At 57.3% G+C, this 19,557-nt stretch overlaps 1 protein-coding gene across 1 annotated transcript; it reads right to left on the bottom strand.

Moving 5' to 3' along the window:
* Positions 1 to 8,772: 8,772 nt before the first annotated feature.
* On the bottom strand, positions 8,773 to 14,569 carry RTP5 (receptor transporter protein 5 (putative)). The gene is made up of 3 exons (XM_070618865.1): positions 13,792 to 14,569; positions 12,495 to 12,815; positions 8,773 to 10,600 (listed from the first exon to the last, which is right to left on the bottom strand). Exons 1-3 carry the CDS (start codon positions 14,301 to 14,303, stop codon positions 9,070 to 9,072), a joined length of 2,364 nt encoding a protein of 787 aa, XP_070474966.1. The 5' UTR covers positions 14,304 to 14,569; the 3' UTR covers positions 8,773 to 9,069.
* Between the last annotated feature and the right edge of the window lie 4,988 nt (positions 14,570 to 19,557).

Raw genomic sequence — 19,557 nt, 5'->3', positions numbered from 1 at the left:
AAGTGGGGCTGTGGTCAGTCCCCTCAGGGACCCAGCAAGCCCTGTGAACAGGGCCCTGCAGACGCATCCAGGTGAGTAAAGGGCCGGGGGCCTTTCCTCCTGAGCAAAGGGCAAAATCCAGCCCAGGGCAGTTGTCTGAGAGGGATGACGGCAGAGGGACAGCCCTGGAGAACGGGTCCTCAAAGGGGACCTGGGAGCACAGCCTGGCAGTCACTACAGTCCCTTCACCATCGCTAGAGTAGAAGGCAGGCGTGGTCTCAGGAAGGGCATGCATAGAGGAAGAAGGCAGAAGCAATATAAAGATGCACCCATTCCGCATGGTTCCATCCAGGTGACATCCTGGAAACGATAAATCTGAATCCAGTCCAGGACTAAACTGAGGGCCATAAATAGACTTTTCTCGACCCAGGGAAAACAAAAATTTGTTGCAGAATTCAGTGTTTTGTGAGATGCTAGTTGTTCTGGGCTAGCTGATCTGTACTGCAGTGGGCAGAATAGTACCACTCCCCACCCCCGCGCCTGCCATAGATATCCAGGTCCTGATCCCCAGACCCTGTGAGTATGTGACCTTCATAGCAAAGCGACCTCACAGATGTGATTAAGTTACAGATCTTGCAATGGAGGATTACCCTGGGTTATCCAGGTGGGCCCGATGTCATCACAAGTGTCCTTATAAGAGGGAGGGAGGTCACAGAGAGATATGTGCATTCCCGTGTTTATTGCAGCATCATCCACAACAGCCAAGACAGAGAAACAATCTAAGTGTCTGTAGACGGATGAAAGGATAAAGAAAGATATATATATATAATGTAACACTATTCAGCCTTGAGTAAGAAGGAAATCCTGCCATTTGCAACAACAAGGATGGACTTTGAAGGTATTATGCTAAGTGAAATACGCCAGACGCAGAAAGATAAATTCTGTTTGATCTCACTTATATGTGTAATCTGAAAAAAACTAATTGATAGAAACAGCAAGGCGAACGGTGGTTGCAAGGGCTGGGGGAGGGGAAACAGGGAGATGCTGGTCAGTGGGTACAAACTTCCAGTAGAAGAGGAATGAGTTCTGGGCGTGTAAGGTACAGCACGGTGACTACAGTTAATTGTTAATACTGTAACGTGTGCTTGCAAGTTACTAAGAGAATAAATCTTAAATGTTATCTTCACACACAAAAAAATGGTAACTATGTGAGATGATGGAGGTGTTACCTAACCTTATCGTGGAATCATTTTGCAACAACACATGTATCAAATCAGTACACTGTACCCCTTGAACTACACAATGTTATGTGTCAACTCTATCTCACTAACACTGGGGAAAAGGAGGGAGGCAGAAGGGTGGGAGTCAGGGAAGATACAGGACAGAAGCAGAGACTGGAGGGGCCCTGAGCCAAGGGGTGCAGCAGAACCTCGCAGCTGGAAAAGGCACAAAAAGGATTCTCACTGGAGGTCCCGAAGGAACCCCGCTGACACCCTGGTTTAGCCAGTGAGCCCATTTCACACCTCGTGCTCCAGAACCGGAGACAATAAATGTGCTCTTTTAAACCGCCACGTTTGTGGTGATTTGTTATAGTGGCATAAAAACTAAAACCTATAACAACTGGTGCACTTCATCCGTACTGTCCCCTAGGTGGGGAAACGAGTTAAAATCCACCAGATGGAGAGAATTTAAATAACGCGGCTGTGTAAAAAGAGAAGAAAAAATGGCCTTGAGAGAGCAAAGAAAGTGGAAACGAATTCTGCCACCCTTCTAGGCTCAGATCTGAAACAGGAACCAGAGAAAATAAACTGGATCTGCGAAATGTCACTCAGAAGATGGCCAACATGTGGCTGAGTGGGGAGGCTGTGCTGCTAGCTGCAGAGGTCTGGATGCTGATAACAGACACCAAAGTAGCCATGGGGACAGGAGGAGGCGCCGCTGGCCATGATTCTGGGATGTCCCTGTCTCTGGAAGATGCTCCATGGCCAGTGTGTTTGTGCTCAGTAAAGCCCATTTGTTACACACAAGCTGGCATGGCTCATAATTCAGGGGGAATAGAAGCAGAAGCACATTTGCGGAAAACCCATCAACACAAGCAACTCTTCTTGTGCACAGAGGGAAGAAAACACAATGGCCATTTTTCATAGTTCCGTGAGTGTGACAGCCAAGCCTCATGAGACGTGCTCACCCCAAGGATTAAGTCTGACTCCCGCCTTCGCCAACAACAGCAAACCTTGTATTTCTTCCCTACAAACTCACCACAGTTTTCCTTTTTTCATCTGAAATGCAAGACTCAGGCCAAGTTGGCCAGGAGCTCCCTGGATTCCTCAATGCCACTGTGCTGGCCTTCTTCTCTTTTCTCCACCGTGCAGATCTGCCGTCTCCACCCAGCCTCACCCCCAAGAGGAGATCTGATAGACTTATTCACGATGAGACATCAGGACAAGATGCTGTGGAAGAACACAAAAGCTGGGGCTTGAACTGTATCCGGCGCCCACTGGAGTTAAGAGATGAATCGACAGTGTAGGGCCTTGTGGTTCCCAGAGCCAGATGTGCAAGGCTGCTGTGGAGCAGCCCCCACGAACACACAGGGCCACTTCCTGTGTGCAGACCACAGAAAAGAGCTCCATTCCCCACCCCCACCCCCCGGCCCCCGGGAGCTTTCTCAAGTCAATTCCAGTTCAGAGGTGCCCTGACTTCTAATTCATGGGGTTGTCAGGGGTATCACACAGGAGCAAGCGCATGAGAGAGAGAACCCCCAGGTGTGAATGCCCCCAGGTATGAATGCCCCCAGGAGAGCCAGCAGGTGTGAATGCCCCCAGGGGAACCAGCAGGTGTGAATGCCCCCGCCCCTGGGGCAACTGGATCTGTGGAATCAGGAGTCAGAACACAGTGTGGACAAGATAATGGACCGGTGACCTAAGTTAGGACCTTTTGGGAGTATCTGGTCATTGAGTGAGTCACTGCTCTTCACAGGATACCTGGGAAGGCTTGATTTCTGTTACCTGCCCCGGGTACAGGTTTATCTCATCTCTCTGAGGTCTCTTCATTAAGATCAGCCTGCGGGAAGCCACCAGCACAGCTCCTCCATGGCCTGCAGCCCCTTCTGCCCCAGGACGCCTGTCCCGGACAAGCTCCACCTGCAGCTGTGAGCAGGTCAAATCCTCGAACTCCAGGTGCATGATTGCCTGCTCCACACCCAGGCTGTGCTGCTCACAGCACAGCTTTCAAAGCTGGAGAGGCCTCCGTGAAACACGCTCCGTGATCCAGTTCCTCCCAAAGCCGAGGGGGCTGCAGGAGGGAGCGCACGGAGGCGTCGTCTGCCTTCCTCTCCTGAGCTCTTTAATCAGCGGCATCTGGCGGGGTACGCTGGCCACAACACCTTGCACTCAGGGAGGGGCTGGTTGGTCTGCGTGTCCTGCAACATGCACTGCCTGTTCCCTGGTTTACAGCAATTCCAGGTTTGAATTCTGCTGTCGGTGCCCCAGCAAGTGGTAGTGTTTACTGTCCAACGCTCGGAGCAAGCGTGTCCTCTCTGCCCTGTCCCCACCTGCAGGCCCTTGGTTACCAGGTAGGACACTTCCACTTCTGGCCATGGCAGAGTGACCGGTACTAGACGTGCCCTCCTGCCACAAACAGCTATAAAATTGGACAGATACAGGGACAACTGTTTTCAGGCGTTGCATGGCAGGCAGAGCTACTGTGAGCCACAGGCCATGTCAGCTGGCTTTCTACCTGGGGACGTTTCCCCGACCCTGGAGGTGGGGCCCAAGGTGAATCCTGATCTCTCTGAGACGAGGACACAGACCAGCGTCCAGGGTTGCAGTTGCTCCCAGAATCTGAGGGGCCACTGAGCATCCTTGTCTGAGGCTGCCTTCCACAGAGGCAGAGCAAGAGGCCTGAGGCCCAGCGAAGAGCAGAGAAGGGAGATGCTGCGTTCCGCCCCCCCCTCCACCCTGATCCAAGTGGGGTCCTCCAGGGCATCACAAGCACAAGCTGAGACCCCAGAAGGCCAGGCCTTAGGAATGAGAGGAAAGGCCACAACGGGACCAAATGGAACAAAAACGGACCCAAAGCAACAGACCAGGCCTCCATACCTGCCTGCCACAGGCAAACTCAAGGGCCTGACAGAAGTTGCTCCTCAGTCCTCAATCCCGGCTGCCGCCAGGGCAGCACCAATGAGGCATACACCAGGGCACTCTGCCGGGCCCTCTAGGTACACTTCTCACACAAATCTTAGAGCAAAAGAGCAGACGTGGGAAGAAGGAAGGAAGCAGAAGAAGTGGCCATACTCAAGACAAGAAAGACAGATCAGGAGAAGCAGACCCAGAGATGCCTCGTGGGCTCCAGACGAACACGTCAACGCAGCCACTGTCAACAGTGCCAGGGCCCCGAGGATGTCGTGGGGAATCTCAGTAGGGACAGAAACTCTATCAAACAACCTGATGGAAAGTCCAGAACGAGAGAACACAGTGTCTGAAAGGAGCGATTCACTGGAGGGTCTCAAGAGCAGAAAAAGGTCTCGTGAGCAAGGAGATGAATAGGAACTATCCAGCCCAGAGAAGAGGAAGACAAAACGAAAGAGGAGCAGAGCCTCAGGGCTACCTGGGCGGACATGTCAACTGATTGTCGCACGTGGAACCCCAGAGACAAAGGAGAGGGAGCAAATGGGCAGAGAAAAAACTGCTTTACGAGGCGGAGCCGTCCCCAAGCAGCCCGACAGTGACTGAGCATCATGTCTGACAGCTCCCTGCCCAATCCCGCCCCTCCCCTCCTTTCTCAGGTGCTGCCTCCAATAAAGTACTCACGCTCCCAGCTCCATCTCAGCGTCGGCTTCCCAGAGAACCCATCCCGTGGCACCCAATTTCTCACAGTTAGAGAGTGTACAGCAGGCGTAGAAGTGAAACACGTAACAACAGCACCAAGGACGGCGGTTACGGGAATGACAGTGTCACCAGATCCCTGCATTGTTGTGAAGTGGCCAATAGACTGCCGTAACTAACGATGCACGTTGTAATACCTAGAATAGCTTCCAAGATTAAATGACACAGAGAGGCCGAGCTAACGGGCCCACAGAGAAATTAAAATGAATACCAAAAAGATTCAGTTAACCTAAGAAAAACAAGCGTCGAGGAACAGAGACTCAAAAAAACAGGACAATTGAAGAGCAGAGGCTGAGATGAGACAATCAGAGGACAGACGGGAAGGGGGCACCCTAGGAGACCACCGTCCGGCGGGTTATGTGTAAGGTAGACAGAGGGACACCCGAACGAAAGGCAGACACTGTCAAACCGAGAAAGACCCCCCAAGACCCGGCTATGCTTAAAAGAGGTTAAATGTTGAAAGGATAGGAAAAGCTATTCCATGCAACCCTGTGCATGAGAAGGGTGCCCTGGAATACAGATACCAGACCATCAGCATGGCAGGAGACACAGAGGGGCCACCCATCAGGACAAAGGAGTCAGCAAGACAGAAAAACCCAAAATACTTGTGACCCCAGTAGCAGAGGTTCAGAATAGGAAGTGAGAACAGAACAAAGGGAACAAGACAGACCCACGTTCCCAGCTGGCGGTTTCACATGCCTCTCTCAGCACCCGGCAGGACCAGGAGACGAAAGCCAGAAAGGATGGAGAAGATTTAGAACACTGTTGGCCCACTGGACCTCACTAACATCGCAGAGCGTTTCATCCAAAAACTGCAGAAGACACAGCATTTTCAAGGGTTCAGGGAACATTTACCAAGACCAGAGACATTTCAAAAGTGAAGGTAAACAGGTGGCCAGCAAGCCCATGGAAGGATGCTCGCCATCATGGGTCATGAAGGACACGCAGATTAAAGCCACATTGAGATGTCACCACACGTCCATTAGGTCACACTGAGGTGCCACCACACATCTGTTAGGTCACAATGCAGTGACAAGACCCACTGGAGGCACAGAAATAGAACCATCTTGTCGTCAGAAGCACTGGCCAGATGCAGAGTCTCATAACAGAGTAATAAACTCTGCTTACTAAATAGCCATGTTTCAAATGCAGCTCAATAAGGGAAAATGAAACAGCGTCTCTCGGTCAGGCTGCAATGGTGTCCCGCCTGGACCAGGCTCCAGCCCTGTCACACGCATGGCCATCCCCTCGGCTCCTGCCCCAGGGCCCCCAGCCCAGGGTTCACACAGCCTCAGGGGAGGGGACGTCCTCCACCCTGCACATCCCCCATCCCTGAGGCTGCACAGAGGAGGGGGAGGATGGACCAGCCAATGAGGGAGGGGCCCTGCCTAGGATCGTGGGATCGCCAGTCTAACTTCTTCCATCCACTTCCCTGTTTTCCTCTTTCTCTATAGTCAGCATGTCATTTTCGGGAGTTTCTGGTGTTTACAAGCAACATCCTCTGGCTTTCCCCAGGCGCAGCCATGTGGGTCCTGGGCATCATGGGGAAGCGAAAAATCCCACACAGCTGGGGCTGGCTGACTGCAGGGCCGACGTCTGGGGGCGTCGGACAGCCTCCACTGTTTGTTGAATGAATCTGTTACTAGTTATTTTGAGCTTTAAAGACAATACACAAAATCCCATTTTGTCATTGTCCAGCGGTAAAGATACTGCAGCATGAGGCGGAGAAGAAACTCTTCAACGAGATTTAACTACTCGTGAAAACTAACGCTGTTGCTGCTGCTGATGGGTGGGGTCTGCAGGGTTTTAATGAAACCGTCTGATCAAACAGAGGAACAGCAGCAGGGCCGTCGCAGGGCTGCGCGACAGCCAGCGGCCACACGGGGGCGGCGCCGGACAGCGCGGGGCGGGGGTCGGGAGGGACCGCAGGGGCCGGGATCCGCTGCGGGGGCGGGCGGCATCTCGGGGCAGCCCCCTCCTGTCCCCGGCCCGCGGGGGGTGGGGCGGACCGGCCTCGCTGCCGCTCAATCAGAAAGGGCTCCAGGCGGCGGGGGTCGGGGGAGGGGCCCATATGGAGGGTCCTGGGGGCCGGGTCCCTGCAGGGGGCGGGGCGGGCTCCATCCGGAAGGTGCTGGGGGCCGGATCCCTGCCGGCTGGAGAGGGCTTGCAGGGTTCCCGACCCCGCCCCCAGGAATGGCTTCCGTAGCTAGGGGCCCCGCGACCTCGGCAGGGTCCGGAGAGAAGCCATGTCTGAGTGTGGGGCGCTGCTGCCCCCGCCCTCCCTCCCAAGACCGATTGCAGGGAGCGGGGAGCTCACCGGCCCAGGGGACCGTGACGGTGACCGGGTGCAGCCGCGGGAGAGCCTGCCTTCTGATCAGACACACCCCTCCTCACCAGGGAGACCACCAAGTTAGGTCTTCACACGGTGTAGACAGGACGCTGAGGGTGGGAGATGGGTCCTGTCCCAAGAGGGAGGGTCTGGCCCAGTGTAGACGGGTCCCTGGAGAGTCTGGGTTTAGGTCTTCCCTGGGGCCCATGGTGTGAGTGAGGGCACTGCCCAGGCTGGCTGAGGTCTCCAGGCTGTGTGCCCTGGAGGCTTGGCCTTCGTGTAGGATGGAACCTTCTGGATCCCGGTGTCTGTTTGGTCCCGGTGGGCAGGCATGCGGGGCTGGGTCATGAGTCCTGGTGCTGACATTTGAAGCCCCATCTCCACCTCCTCGATCCCACCAGCAGAGTCCCTGTGCCTTCCCACACACCCATAGGAGCCAGGTCAGGCTGAGGGTGGAATCTTCCAGAAACGCCCTGGCCCGGCTGGACAGAGAGCCCTGGAGGAAGGTTTCCATACACCCACCCCTCCCCCCAGGGCAAGGCTTCCCCAAACCCTCTCCCCCAGCCCCGGTCACCCCGTCTCAGACCCAGGGTCTCTCCAGACAACTCCCAGCCTCCCGGGGGCCCCGGGGGCCAGGCCCTACCTGGAGAGGAGGGCTGGGTGGCCCAACAGCTGTGCCCACTGTCCTGCCCCCACCTGGCTGGACCCACATGGCCCAATACCCCCTGCCCCCTGGAAATGGACACTGCAGTCTTTTGAGATTGAAATCCGAAGTTTGATTATGAGGGGCGCAAGGGTTTTCTGACAGAAGCACGGACCACATTTCTTAAGCTGGAACAGTGCTGTACTTGTCAATGGTCACAGCAGCTGTGAACACAATCTGCCCACTGCTGGGTGGCCTCCCGCCCCCTCCCACTGCTCCTTCCCCTGTGGCTGGGCCTGCCTTCTTATCTCTGGGGTTTGACATCTTCAGTAAAGATGAATGTTGGGGGCTGGCCTCACGGCTGAGTGGTTAAGTTCATGGGCTCCACTTCGGTGGCCCCGGGTTTCACTGGTTCAGATCCTGGGCGCAGACATGGCACCGCTCATTAGGCCATGCTGAGGCGGTGTCCCACATACCACAACTAGAAGGACCTACAACTAGAATATACAACTATGTACTGGGGGGCTTTGGGAAGAAGAAGGAAGAAAAAGAAGATTGGCAACAGATGTTAGCTCAGGTGCCAATCTTTAAAAAAAAAAAAAAAAAGATGGATGTTGGGAGGGAGGGCAGGAGGGAGGGGAGAGGCTTAAAAATCTTTTTCCAGAGTGGGCGAGGAGCATGGCAAGTGACCCGTCCTGGAAAATCCCAAGAGTCCACACGGCAGGGGTGTTGATTCGAGCCACAATGGCACAGGTTGTCCTGAGCCTCCTGTCCCATCACCACAGCCAGGAGTCAGAAGGCACCCAGGGGAAGAAGTGCCGGGCGTGAGGGGCCCATGGACCACAGGGGAGAGCTGAGCCAAGGGACCACCCACCAGGCCCTCCCACCTCGCGACCTTCTCTTAGGAGGCGGCTCCAGCTCAGCCCGAGAGCGCCATGTGGCTTTTTCCTTTTAACTTTTATTTTATTGGAGTGTAACACAATACAGAAAGCGCCCGGACACACGGACAGCTGGGTGAACAGTCACAGCGTGAACGTCCACGGAACCACCACTCACGTCAGGAGCAGGACACGGAAGCAGGTGGCGGAGGAGAGGGCCGGGGCGCCGACACCCAGAGGCCTCAGCTCTGGCAGGCGGGGGACTTGCTGGCAGGGGCAGGGGGGCACTTCACTCTGTCGCCTGGGCGGCCCTGCAGGAGGGGGCGACGTGGGGACCTCGAAGGGAGGCGTCACGCTTCACATTCGTGGCTGGAAGTTGTCAGGGCTGAACTTATACAGGTACATGATCCAGAGGATGCAGACGGTCATGGAAGCCCAGATCCAGACTTCTTCGTAGGGATCAAAACGTGGCCGGCAGCAGCTGTCTCCACAGCAGAAGTCCTCATCCTCACTGGACCCAGAGCCGTACTTGCCGAGCCGGGGCCGCGGCAGCCTCCTGCGCTTGGAGTAGCCCCGGGCGGCAAGGCCATTGCTTTGGGGGCCACTAGCCGTGTAGCCGTGGCTTATGCGTTCTATGATCCTGAAGACTGAGAAGGGAACGGTGATGGAGCCCCGGCTAATGGAGACAGGGACACGGGCAGTGGTCACCATGAGGGGCTCACGAGCAGCGGTGATGGGGCCCTTGTCACCATCTTCCTTCCCTTCACCCTTGGGGATGTCAGCGGAAGAACCCTTGCCTTTGCCCAGGTCAGTAAAGATGAAGGGGAAGCTGACGCAGCCATCAATGTCGCTGAAGGGGGCTTCACTTCGGACGATGTCGATCAAGGACAGGGGGAAGGTGATGGAGCCTTCTCCATCATCCATGAGGCCAAAGATGTAGGACACCAGCCGTGAGTTATTTTCAGCAGCGGTGGGGCCCTCGCTGCCAGACACGGGGCCCTGGCCCTCGTCGACACCAACAGGGCTGGAGAGGCGGCCCCGGCCTTTGAAAATGAACCCTTTGAGCTCGAAGGGCTTGATGCTGCTGATGAGGAGGCCTCTGCCGTGGAAGACGGGGCCCCTCATGTTCACCGGGATGCCTCTGCCCTTGGGCGTGGCTGCGGACGGGGCGGGCAGGTAGATGGAGCCCTTGCCAATGATGAGCGGCCCTCTGGGGTCGGCCGCAGCCGGGGAGCCCTCTCCGGGGCGGACACGGCCCTTGGCATCAGCGACAGGCCCCTTGTCCCTGCCCACACCCACCAGGGAGAAGGGGACAGTGACGATGTCGTCATCCTCCCTGAAGAAGTTGCTGCTCTCGGAGAGGGGGTTCCTGATGAAGTCGGACACGGAGAGGGGGATGCTGATGGAGTTGGGAGTGTAGCCCCGGGAGCGGTCCACCACAGGGCCACTGCTCAGCGTGAGCAGCTGCTTCCCAGAGGCAATGGCAGCTGTGTTGCTGCTGGTGAACAAGGTGTACCTGCCCTTGATGGTGCTGGGGCTCTTGACCTCGGGCCCCCAGGCAGGGTCTGGGGGCTTCTGGAAGAAGCAGACTCCCAGGTCGCAGGCCTCACAGCGCTCGCCGAAGCAGATCTCGGGGCACTGGTCAGAGCTGAGGCCCTCCCGGTAGCACTCCTGCAGGATGAACAGGACCAGCTTGCTGAGGAAGAGCCTGACGTTCAGGAGGCTCACGTGGCAGTCTCCCTGCGTGCCCGGCGGGCACAGCCTGCACCGCTGGCCCCAGATACGCATCTTCACCAGCCCCAGCCGGCTGTCCTCGTCCCACCACATGTGGAAGAGGATGTGCACATGGGCCGAGGACCAGCCCCACTGGCAGCGGCCACACTGGAGCCTGCGGAGGAGAGAGGCAGCAGTGAGCGGAAGGGGAGGGGGCCGCCCTTCTGATTCCCCGGGCCCAGCACGGCTCCATAACCCCAAGCGCCCGTCCGCCAAGGGACGGATACTGGTGCACACCCTACCTGCAACCCGTAATCTGAAAAGCTGAAAAGCAAGTGCCTTTTCATCAGTTTAGTGCCAAAACCCACTTGGTGGTAGAGCCTGGACGGACACACTTAAGGGGTCCCTCTGTGCTTGCTGCTGCAGCCGCTGCTTTTCTGACCCTTTGTGACTCTGGGCATAATTGCCCTGAGGAAATGTCACCAAGAGCCAAAGACAGGCCCATGGATACCAGTAGGGGGAGGAAGAGCTATGGAGAGGATGTTGGGGGCTTGGACAGAGGAGCCCCACCCAAGGGACAGAAGGTGACAGGGGAGATGAAGTCGGGGGCTCCCTGTTGTGCAAGGCTGGGTGATGGGGAGATCTCGGGGGACAGAGAAGCAGTGAGGGGCCAGAGAGTCCACGATGACGGGGTGTGTGCATGCTGGCTTTGAACATGTGAGCGAGAAAGCCACATCCCCAGACAGAAGAGGAGCCATGTGCCGGGTCCCTGAGGCTGAAGGTGCTGGTGTCCCCTGGGCGCCACCGCTGGGCCCTCTCTCCAAGGCAAGTGACCACTCTGCACGTGCACAGGTGCATGGGGACCCGCACGCCTGGGAGGTGTCATCGAGTGTTTCCCCACGAAGCACCTCAGCCGTCAGTGGAACTTTCCCAGACGGTGGGATTGTCCCAGCTGCGCCCGGCCAGCAGCCAGCAGCCACAAGTGGCCGGGGAGCGCCTGACACGGGCAGCGCCCCGAGGAGCGGGACCTCCAGCTTTATGGACATTCAATCAAGGAGCGCTTGCCCAGGTGCATGTGGCCGGCGGCTGCTGTGTTGGAGAGCGCGGGTCTGTACCAGGTGACCAGCCACCAGCTGGTGTTTCTGTCTGTGAAAACTGAAAACCAGCTGAACATTGTGTGTGGCCCTCATCTCACCATCGCGGGCGCAGTGACATCTTTGAAGATGCTTCTCGGACACACGGAGGCCTGTTACCTCTGACCGCCTGAGAAGGCCAGGCCTCCAATGCACACCTGGTCCCAGGGGTTTCGGACACAGACACCTGTGCCATCCGTGTCCAAGGGCAGCTGCCAGCGGAGTCCCTCACAGTGACCTGTCTGTGAGGCACCTCCCCCCCACAGCACCCCTCCCTGCTGGTCCCGGGGACTGGGGACGCTTGGCTGGGTGGCCCCCTGCAGCTCAGGCCTGTCCCCGCTGCATTGACACCGGCTGTCGTCATGACGACGAAGAGCAAGTCTCACGTAGTGACCCGTGGCCCCCCACTTGCCTGCAGCCCGGGCTGGGGACCACTCCCCCTCCTCTGGGGCCCTGCCCACTCTGTGCACCCCTCAGCTTCCCCTTCCCTCCGGCCCCTCTACAGCGCAGGGCTGGTGGTGACCGCAGGCACCTGCCCATCACCTGTTCCCGTCAGCCCTGCCATGGAAACCAGGAGATGTCGCAGCAAGCAAAGCGTCCGTGCGTGGGTGGCCGCGTCCCCCCTCCCCACCATGGCAGGGCCCCCACTGGGCTCAGGGTGGCCGGCACCACGGGCAGGATCTCAGCTCGCTGGGCTGAAAGGGCCTGAACAGATGCGCCCCCTTCACCCCCACTTCCCAGGAGGGAGAAGGAGCCCCAGCTCACCCACCTGTTGGGCCTAAGCCCAGGCCGACACAGGCACCCCACTCTGCCCCCCAAGCACCGGGCCACACCCAGCCTGGCCTGGGCACTCGGGGCCAACCTAGGGCCAGCACTCAAGCAGCCTTCAGCCCCCAGCCCTCCCAGGACCCCGCAGGAGGCCCCCCACAGCCGCACCTCGAAAGCCCTCGCAGCCGGTACTGGAAACCGCTGCTGTCCATGTGCCCCGAGGCCAGGTTCTCCTCAGGCAGCAGCTCCCAGGTGTCCTGGGGTTTCCTCTTGGCCATCAGCTGGGCTAAGGTGCTGGCCCACACGTCCGCCCCGTCCATGCTGGCGCTGGGCTCCGCAGTGCGGTCTGGCAGCTGCGCCGGCTCCAGGCTCCCAGGAAGCTCCCGCATCCCGTGCCGCCAGCCAATCGCTGCCTTGACAACCGTGCAGTCTCCATGACAACCGGGCTTGTCTCGCAGAAACGAGAAACAGGCCTTTTTTCGTATCCTTCTGAATGTTTTTTATTACGCAAGCAATAGGTTTTCATTTTAGGATGAGAAACAAACAGGTAAATAAAAAGGAAAAAAAATACAATAGATGAAATCACCCATAATCATCTTTGGCCTGCTGTCATCCATGCACTGTTCCACACACACGTATGTATAAATGTTCGTATTTATTTTTCAGAAATAGGAAACCATGTGCACATCTTATCCTATAGCCACTATTTTTTTACTGCACAGCGTGTCATGGACAGTGTTCCATCCTCACCCCTGTGACCACTGATATTCTCAGGTCTACGGCCGAGCCATCATCTGCTGGCCCTGCCTCTGTCCTTGACCTGCCCGCTGCTAATTCTTTGCCATTACAAACATGGCCGTGAGGGACTTTATTGAACATATACCATTGCAAATTTTTCTTTTGAGGAAGACTAGCCCTAAGCTAACATCTGCCACCAATCCTCCTCTTTTTGCTGAGGAATACTAGCCCTGAGCTAACATCTATGCCCGTCTTCCTCTATTTTGTATGTGGGACGCTTGCCACAGCATGGCTTGCCAAGCGATGCCATGTCCGCATCCGGGATCCGAACCGCGAACCCCAGGCCACCAAAGCGGAGTGTACGAACTTAACAGCTGCGCCACCAGGCAGGCCCCTGTACCATTGCAAATTTGCCCGTGGTTTCTGGGGAGGGGTGGTTTCCAAACTTTTTATTGGCTAGAAATGTGCAACGTTTATGTAAAATGCCTAAAACATAACGCACAGCTTCACAAATTATCCTGCGGTCTTAGTTCAGCACCTGAAGGCATCCAGCCCCCCCGCAAAGCCCTCCACGTGCCCCTCCCCAGCCTCAGCAGCTCCCCCCGCCCAGCTGGGGACCCCATCCACCCGTGACGCGCCCCCAAACACGATCGTGTCGTTTTACTGCTTTGAGCTTTGCGTGGAAGGAATCCTGTGCGCCATGTTTTGTGCATGTGACTTCTCTCACCTTCTCGTTTTCTTGTTTGCGAGCTTCCACCACGAGGGCACGTGTGGCAGCAGTGTCTCGGGGGCAACGAGAAGAAGTGGAGCGAGGAAAGAACCGGCCACTAGTCCAGCAGAGTAGGGAGGGGCCGAGCCCAGGGGGGAGGATGCCAAGGGGAGACTAAGGAGAACCCCTATGGGCAGCCGTCGTCCTCGGGACAGGGGCCACGTGGAGGCGTGGATCTTGCCCCTCCTATTAAAGCCCCAGGTTGCCGGATATGGTGGGCAGCGCATCCTGTCCGATGGGCAGTGTGGCTCGGGCACCCTGACCCAGGAGCTCGCCAGCTGGCAGGCCCAGGGAGCGGGTTTCTCTGCGTGCTGTTGACAGGCAGTCGAGTAGGATGGGAGCCATGAAGCGCCCGTCAGTGTTAACGAGACAAACAGGCTCTGACCCAGCGAGACCAAGACCACCTTGGCTTCCGACACCCCTGCAGGAAGCTCAGTGCCCACAGCTGCCTGGCGGCCGCAGGGCCTCATCCCCCAGCACCTGTGTCCCTAACGGCTCTGGAGGTGCTGGGAAAGGAAGCTGTCCCCAGGTGATCACAGAGTCCGTCCCAGGAGAAAGGGGGGCCCAGCCAAGGAACGCCACCTCCCCTGATAGGGGCCCCCGCAACGTCTGCACGTCTGGGGCCACTGGGGCCTCCACCACCCGACCCTGGGCAGATGGAAGAGCTCAAAGCCCCTCTTGGCCACGTGGAAGGCCGGCGCGCTGTGGCCCCCAGCTGACGGGCATGGCACGTGGTGGACAACTCATCTCCAGGTTCTAGAACCACCGCTTCCACCCCTCTGGCAACCGACTCTTCTGGGCCTTTGCTGCAGCCGCTCGTGCACCAAGTGGCCCTTTATTCAGCTCCTCGAGTCACCCCCTCGGAGCCGAGCCGCCATCCGCCCTGGCTGTTCTTTTTCTCTCTGCCTATTGGCGGGTTGATTCTTGCATCACTCCGTGCTGGTCCTTCTGCGACTTTCGATGCTACTCTGTTTCGACTCTTGCGTTGGGGGCCCTGCAATTCCAACGTGCAAGCTCGGCACCATCATCGTCTGAGGTGGATCAGCAGCTTCAGGACAGAACAGACGCCCGTTGCCTGTCTGAGCTCCTGGTGGAACTCCAATCGAATGAGGGCTCACCTCCCACTGCATCCTCTGCGTCCCTGTGACTGTCCCTCTAACCTGCATAACAGCAATTTCTTCTCATTTTTCTACCAGTTCACTACTTTCTTCCTCGTCTTTTGTCTTGTCTACAGCCAATCAAGTGAAGTGAGTTGTTATTATCTTACTTCTCATTTCTGAAACTTCTTATTGCCTCTCTTTTGACTATGTGACATCTTTCTGCCTTGCAGCTAAGCATGACAAGGAGATACAAGAGGAAATTATTGGGCTGTGCTTCTGGGAAGGTTCCATAGTATGGGACCAGATAGCTGGAGAAAGTCTCACTTTTCCCATTCTACTTTCACCTTCTTCTGTTCATCAGTGCAGAGACGATGGCTGGCACCCCTGCAGCCATCTTAGACAATGAGGTAACCTTGCTGATGGAAGCCATGTGCTGAGGAAGCAGAGAGGCAAGACCCTGGATCCTTGATGAAAATTGGAGTCACTGTACTACTTCTGGGTTGCCTGCCTCTGGATTTCTTGTTCAAGGGAGAAACAAACTAGCTGCCACTGTATCTTAGGGCACTGTTTTCTGGGAGTTTTCTGTTGTCACCCAAACCAATCATAGCAATTATAACTGATACTCTGGTGCAGTGCCTAAGGTCCTGGGTTTTGCTGGTTGGTCCTGGGCCGTTGTGTGTATGTGGTACCCACGTGGTCCTGGTCATGTGCCTGGACAGGAGTCTGAGGGGATGGCCATAGCCCTGTCTCTCCACACGGCCCCTCCAGGCCCGGGGACCCTGGTGCTTCCACACCATGCTGGGCGCGGGAACTGTGCTCTGTGGGGCTGCACCTCAGCCCTGCCTGCCAGGCCCCCCGCCACAGCCTCCTCCTCTGAGCTTAGGGGAGAGTCTGGGACTCACGCCTGACTGCCACCACCTGAGAGTAATCTGCTGGGCGGCAATACTGACCCTTACGACGTGCAGGGGCTGGTCACCTGACTCTCCTCGCTCCAGGAACTTCCTTAAACCTACCCCAGAAGACCGCTCCAGAGGCCAGGCTGGGGGACCCCAGAGCGTCGGCCCCCACATGTCTCTATGCACCTGTCTGTTTTTCTGTCCCTCAAACCCTCAAACCAGGCCCCCCGCAAAAACTACTTACAAGGTTGGCTACGAAGTCAGTCGGCCATACCATCCCGCTCTTTACCAGTGATGGACGGGGCGCTCCATCGATTTCTGAGATGTGCCATGTGACCCTGAAGCTGTGTGTACAGCTGTGTGAATGTCCTGCCTGGAGGCAGAGGTGGGAGAAGGCGCCCTCAGACCATGCGGGTGGACACTGGTCCATCTAAGGACAGGCTCTAAGAACAAGCCTTGGAAGCAATTCCTTCTGCCCCTGCTCCACCCTCTGCCTCTGCCTTCTGCCCTCCGCCCTCTGCCCTCCACCCTCTGCCCTCTGCTCTGTGACCAGCCTCCCTGAGGCATCAGTGACTCCAGAACGGCTTGGGATGGGGATGGAGAAACCAGGACCATGTCTGGACTGTCGTCCCACCTGACGGAGACGCTCATGCCCCCCTCTCCCCGTGGACACGCTCTCTCTTCTTGGCCCTTTTCTCCACACTCTCCTCCCCACTCCTGGGGGGCGGCTGGAAGGCAGGGGCAGCCCTCAGCCCTGGGCGCCGCCGGTGGAGCCTCTGAAAGCAGATCTTCCGGCAGCACAGGGGAGCCACGAGGACAGTCTCCTGCGGGTGACAATGCTCGGAGCACCTGTCCCCCTCGTGGCCTGAGAGTGGCCTGGGCGGGGTCCCCCCCGAAGCCGCTCACTGCGGTGCTGGACCAGAGAAGTGCCAGCTTTGGGACGGGACGGGTGGCAGAGGCAGGACAGCACAGCCAGGAAGCAGTCAAAGCTGGAGGCCCAGCCAGGGGCGGGGGTGTGTTGCAGAGTCCAATGCGAGGCCAGCTGGCTGGCGGTGGCTTTGCTTTGTCAACAGGACCCCACCCTGTGTGTCTGAGAAAAACAGAGTTGAGAGACAGACAGACAGACAAGGGGAGAAACTAGACAGAAACGATGGAGCTCAGTGTGCCCTGGGCTCACCCCTGCCATCCTCAGCACAGGTCTGGGAACACAGGCCACCTCCCGCGACCCCGGGCCCTGCAGCCTGCCAGTGGGCCCATCCCCAACACGCAATCCAGGTGTGTGTCGGTGGGCAGCAGGCGGGCGGGAGTCCTGGGTTCGGCCCCTGGCGCAGCAGCATCTAGTTGGCGGCCCCTGTCCAGCCGGTCCTGTTCCTGAAGGCCCTTCCCAACATCCCAGAAGTTCCTCACTCCGGCATCCAGCCCAGCTGCTGCCCGGCGAGGGGCTGGTCACTCCCACCCAGCCCTGGTGTGGAGGGGTCGCCCTGGAAGGAGCAGCGAGAGCCCCCAGAAACCGCCCTCCAAGGCCAAAGGGGAGGACATGGAGGCAGGGCCAGCGGGCCCGTCTCATAAAAGCACAGCCAGCAGGCGGCCGGCGGACACTCACCCAGTGAGCGGGCGGGCTGCACGCCCAGGGCACAGGCGACCCGCCCACACCCACAGCGAGGACTCGGCCCTCCAGAGGGCAGCACCGTCCTGCGCTCACACCTGCACGGCTGCACGTCCACCCCAGGCCCATCTGGCTCCTGAGCTGGTAGGGCTGCACCTGGCCACCTAGGCAACCGCCCGGCCAGCAGGCGGCCCGAAGGATGCCCCTGTAAGAGGCAGGGGAGTGTTCACACACACACAACAGCCACACACGTGCACACACAATACATATGTACACACCCACACACACACATCCACACACATGCACACACACAATACACACATACACATACCTACACACAAGTGCACACACAATACATGCATACACACACGTCCACACACCATACACACACTCACACACAATACACACATACACACATCTACACACACGTACACACACAATACACACATACACATACCTACACACACAAGCCTACACAAACAATACACACACATACCTATACATGCATGCCCACACAATACATGCATACACACACGTCCACACACCATACACACACAATACACACTCACACCAATACACACATACACACAACTACACACACGTACACACACAATACACACATACACATACCTACACACACAAGCCTACACAAACAATACACACACATACCTATACATGCATGCCCACACAATACATGCATACACACTCACACGTGCACACACATACACATGCCTATACACATGAGCACGCACATACATGCAAATATACACGCACGTGAACACATACCCATAGACACACACCACACACGTATATATGAACATACACACATGAACACATGCATATAAATGCACACACATCTTGCACACGAACACACATGCACACACCTACACACACACACACCCGAAGACAACACATAAACACACATACACACATATCCACACAGACACACATTTGGAAATTTAAAATATCAATTCATCTGTAAACTCCAACGGCATTCCAGAAAGTTTAGAAACTAAGGGAGAAGAAACCTCCTGGGTCCCCCCCAGCTCCACACACGGCCCGGCTCCCTGCATCCCCCGGGATAACACAGGGTGGAAATCTTTCCCACAAATTGTTTCAGTTTAGTTCTTAACTGGGCAGACAGATCAGGCGCTCTTTTGTAACTTCTGGGAAATGCTTCAAAAACAGTGTAGAACAGAAAGTTTTTATTTGCAAACACTATTAACCATTTCCTGTTCCAACCTCAGAAAGGCTGTGAATTGGAGCCTCCCTGCCGGCCGCAGCGCCCTGGGTCAGAGGTCAGACCGCCCCTCCCGGCCTCCTGGGGCAGTTTCAGGGATGATCTCTGGGCTTCCTGTGCCTCCTCGTGCCTGGAGCGCGGGGACCCCCCTCCCCACTTTGCACCCGCCCTCCCACCACGCCCTGCGTGTCACCTTTGGGCAGGCGGGCAGCACCTGGGAAACTCAGCTCCTCCTCTCAAACCAGGAGGCTGGGAGGACGCGTGGGGACCTGCTCATGGGGACCTGCTCCAGGCCCCTGAGAACCAGACCCCCTCCAGGGAGGGTCGGGGGCCGCCTCACAGAGGACCTTCGGGGCCCCTCTGCCTTCTGGGCTTTCTTCAGTTGGTCCAGCAGGAAGCAGATGGGAAGGCAGACCTAGCAGACAGAGAAGAGCACACCGCAAGACAGACACACGGATGCCACAGCAGCAACCCCCAGCCAGGAGGGCCCGCAGCTGCCGTTCACACGGGCACCGCACGCCAGTGTCCCCGCAGCTCGCTCACACCCGCCAAAACCTGAGCTCCCCCACAGACAGCAGCCAGGCAGACCGTGCCGTCACTCAGACCCCGCCCGAGACACACACACGACAAGTGTCCACGGGTCGCGCTGCGTGGAGGCCGTCCCACAGCCACATGTGGATCACGCCCTGTATGTGCACGTGGAGGCAGCAGAGCACGGGAGCAGCGAGAGCGTGCCACCCTGACGGAGCACCGTGCATTACCCAGCACGGGACACGGGGGCCGTCACCATGCTGAAGTGGGGCCGCACTGAACACACACACACACATGCACGAGTAACTAACGAGCAGGGCCCGCAGGTCGCACCCACATCAGCCACGTGGG

Source organism: Equus przewalskii, chromosome 5 (genome assembly GCF_037783145.1).
Source record: "Equus przewalskii isolate Varuska chromosome 5, EquPr2, whole genome shotgun sequence".
Taxonomy (NCBI): Eukaryota; Metazoa; Chordata; class Mammalia; order Perissodactyla; family Equidae; genus Equus; species Equus przewalskii.
Note: the sequence above shows the minus strand (reverse complement) of the source record. Positions and strands in the feature narration are given on the sequence as shown.

What these genes read in the sequence shown, in the direction of transcription:
- RTP5 (XM_070618865.1), bottom strand. Translation starts at nt 14,303, where the DNA reads ATGAGGCCCTGCGGCCGCCAGGCAGCTGTGGGCACTGAGCTTCCTGCA. An exon ending in GCAAACAAGAAAACGAGAAG is followed by an intron (nt 12,816 to 13,791) that starts GTGAGAGAAGTC and finishes AAAAACATTCAG; the next exon opens with AAGGATACGAAAAAAGGCCT. An exon ending in CGGCTGCGAGGGCTTTCGAG is followed by an intron (nt 10,601 to 12,494) that starts GTGCGGCTGTGG and finishes TCTCCTCCGCAG; the next exon opens with GCTCCAGTGTGGCCGCTGCC.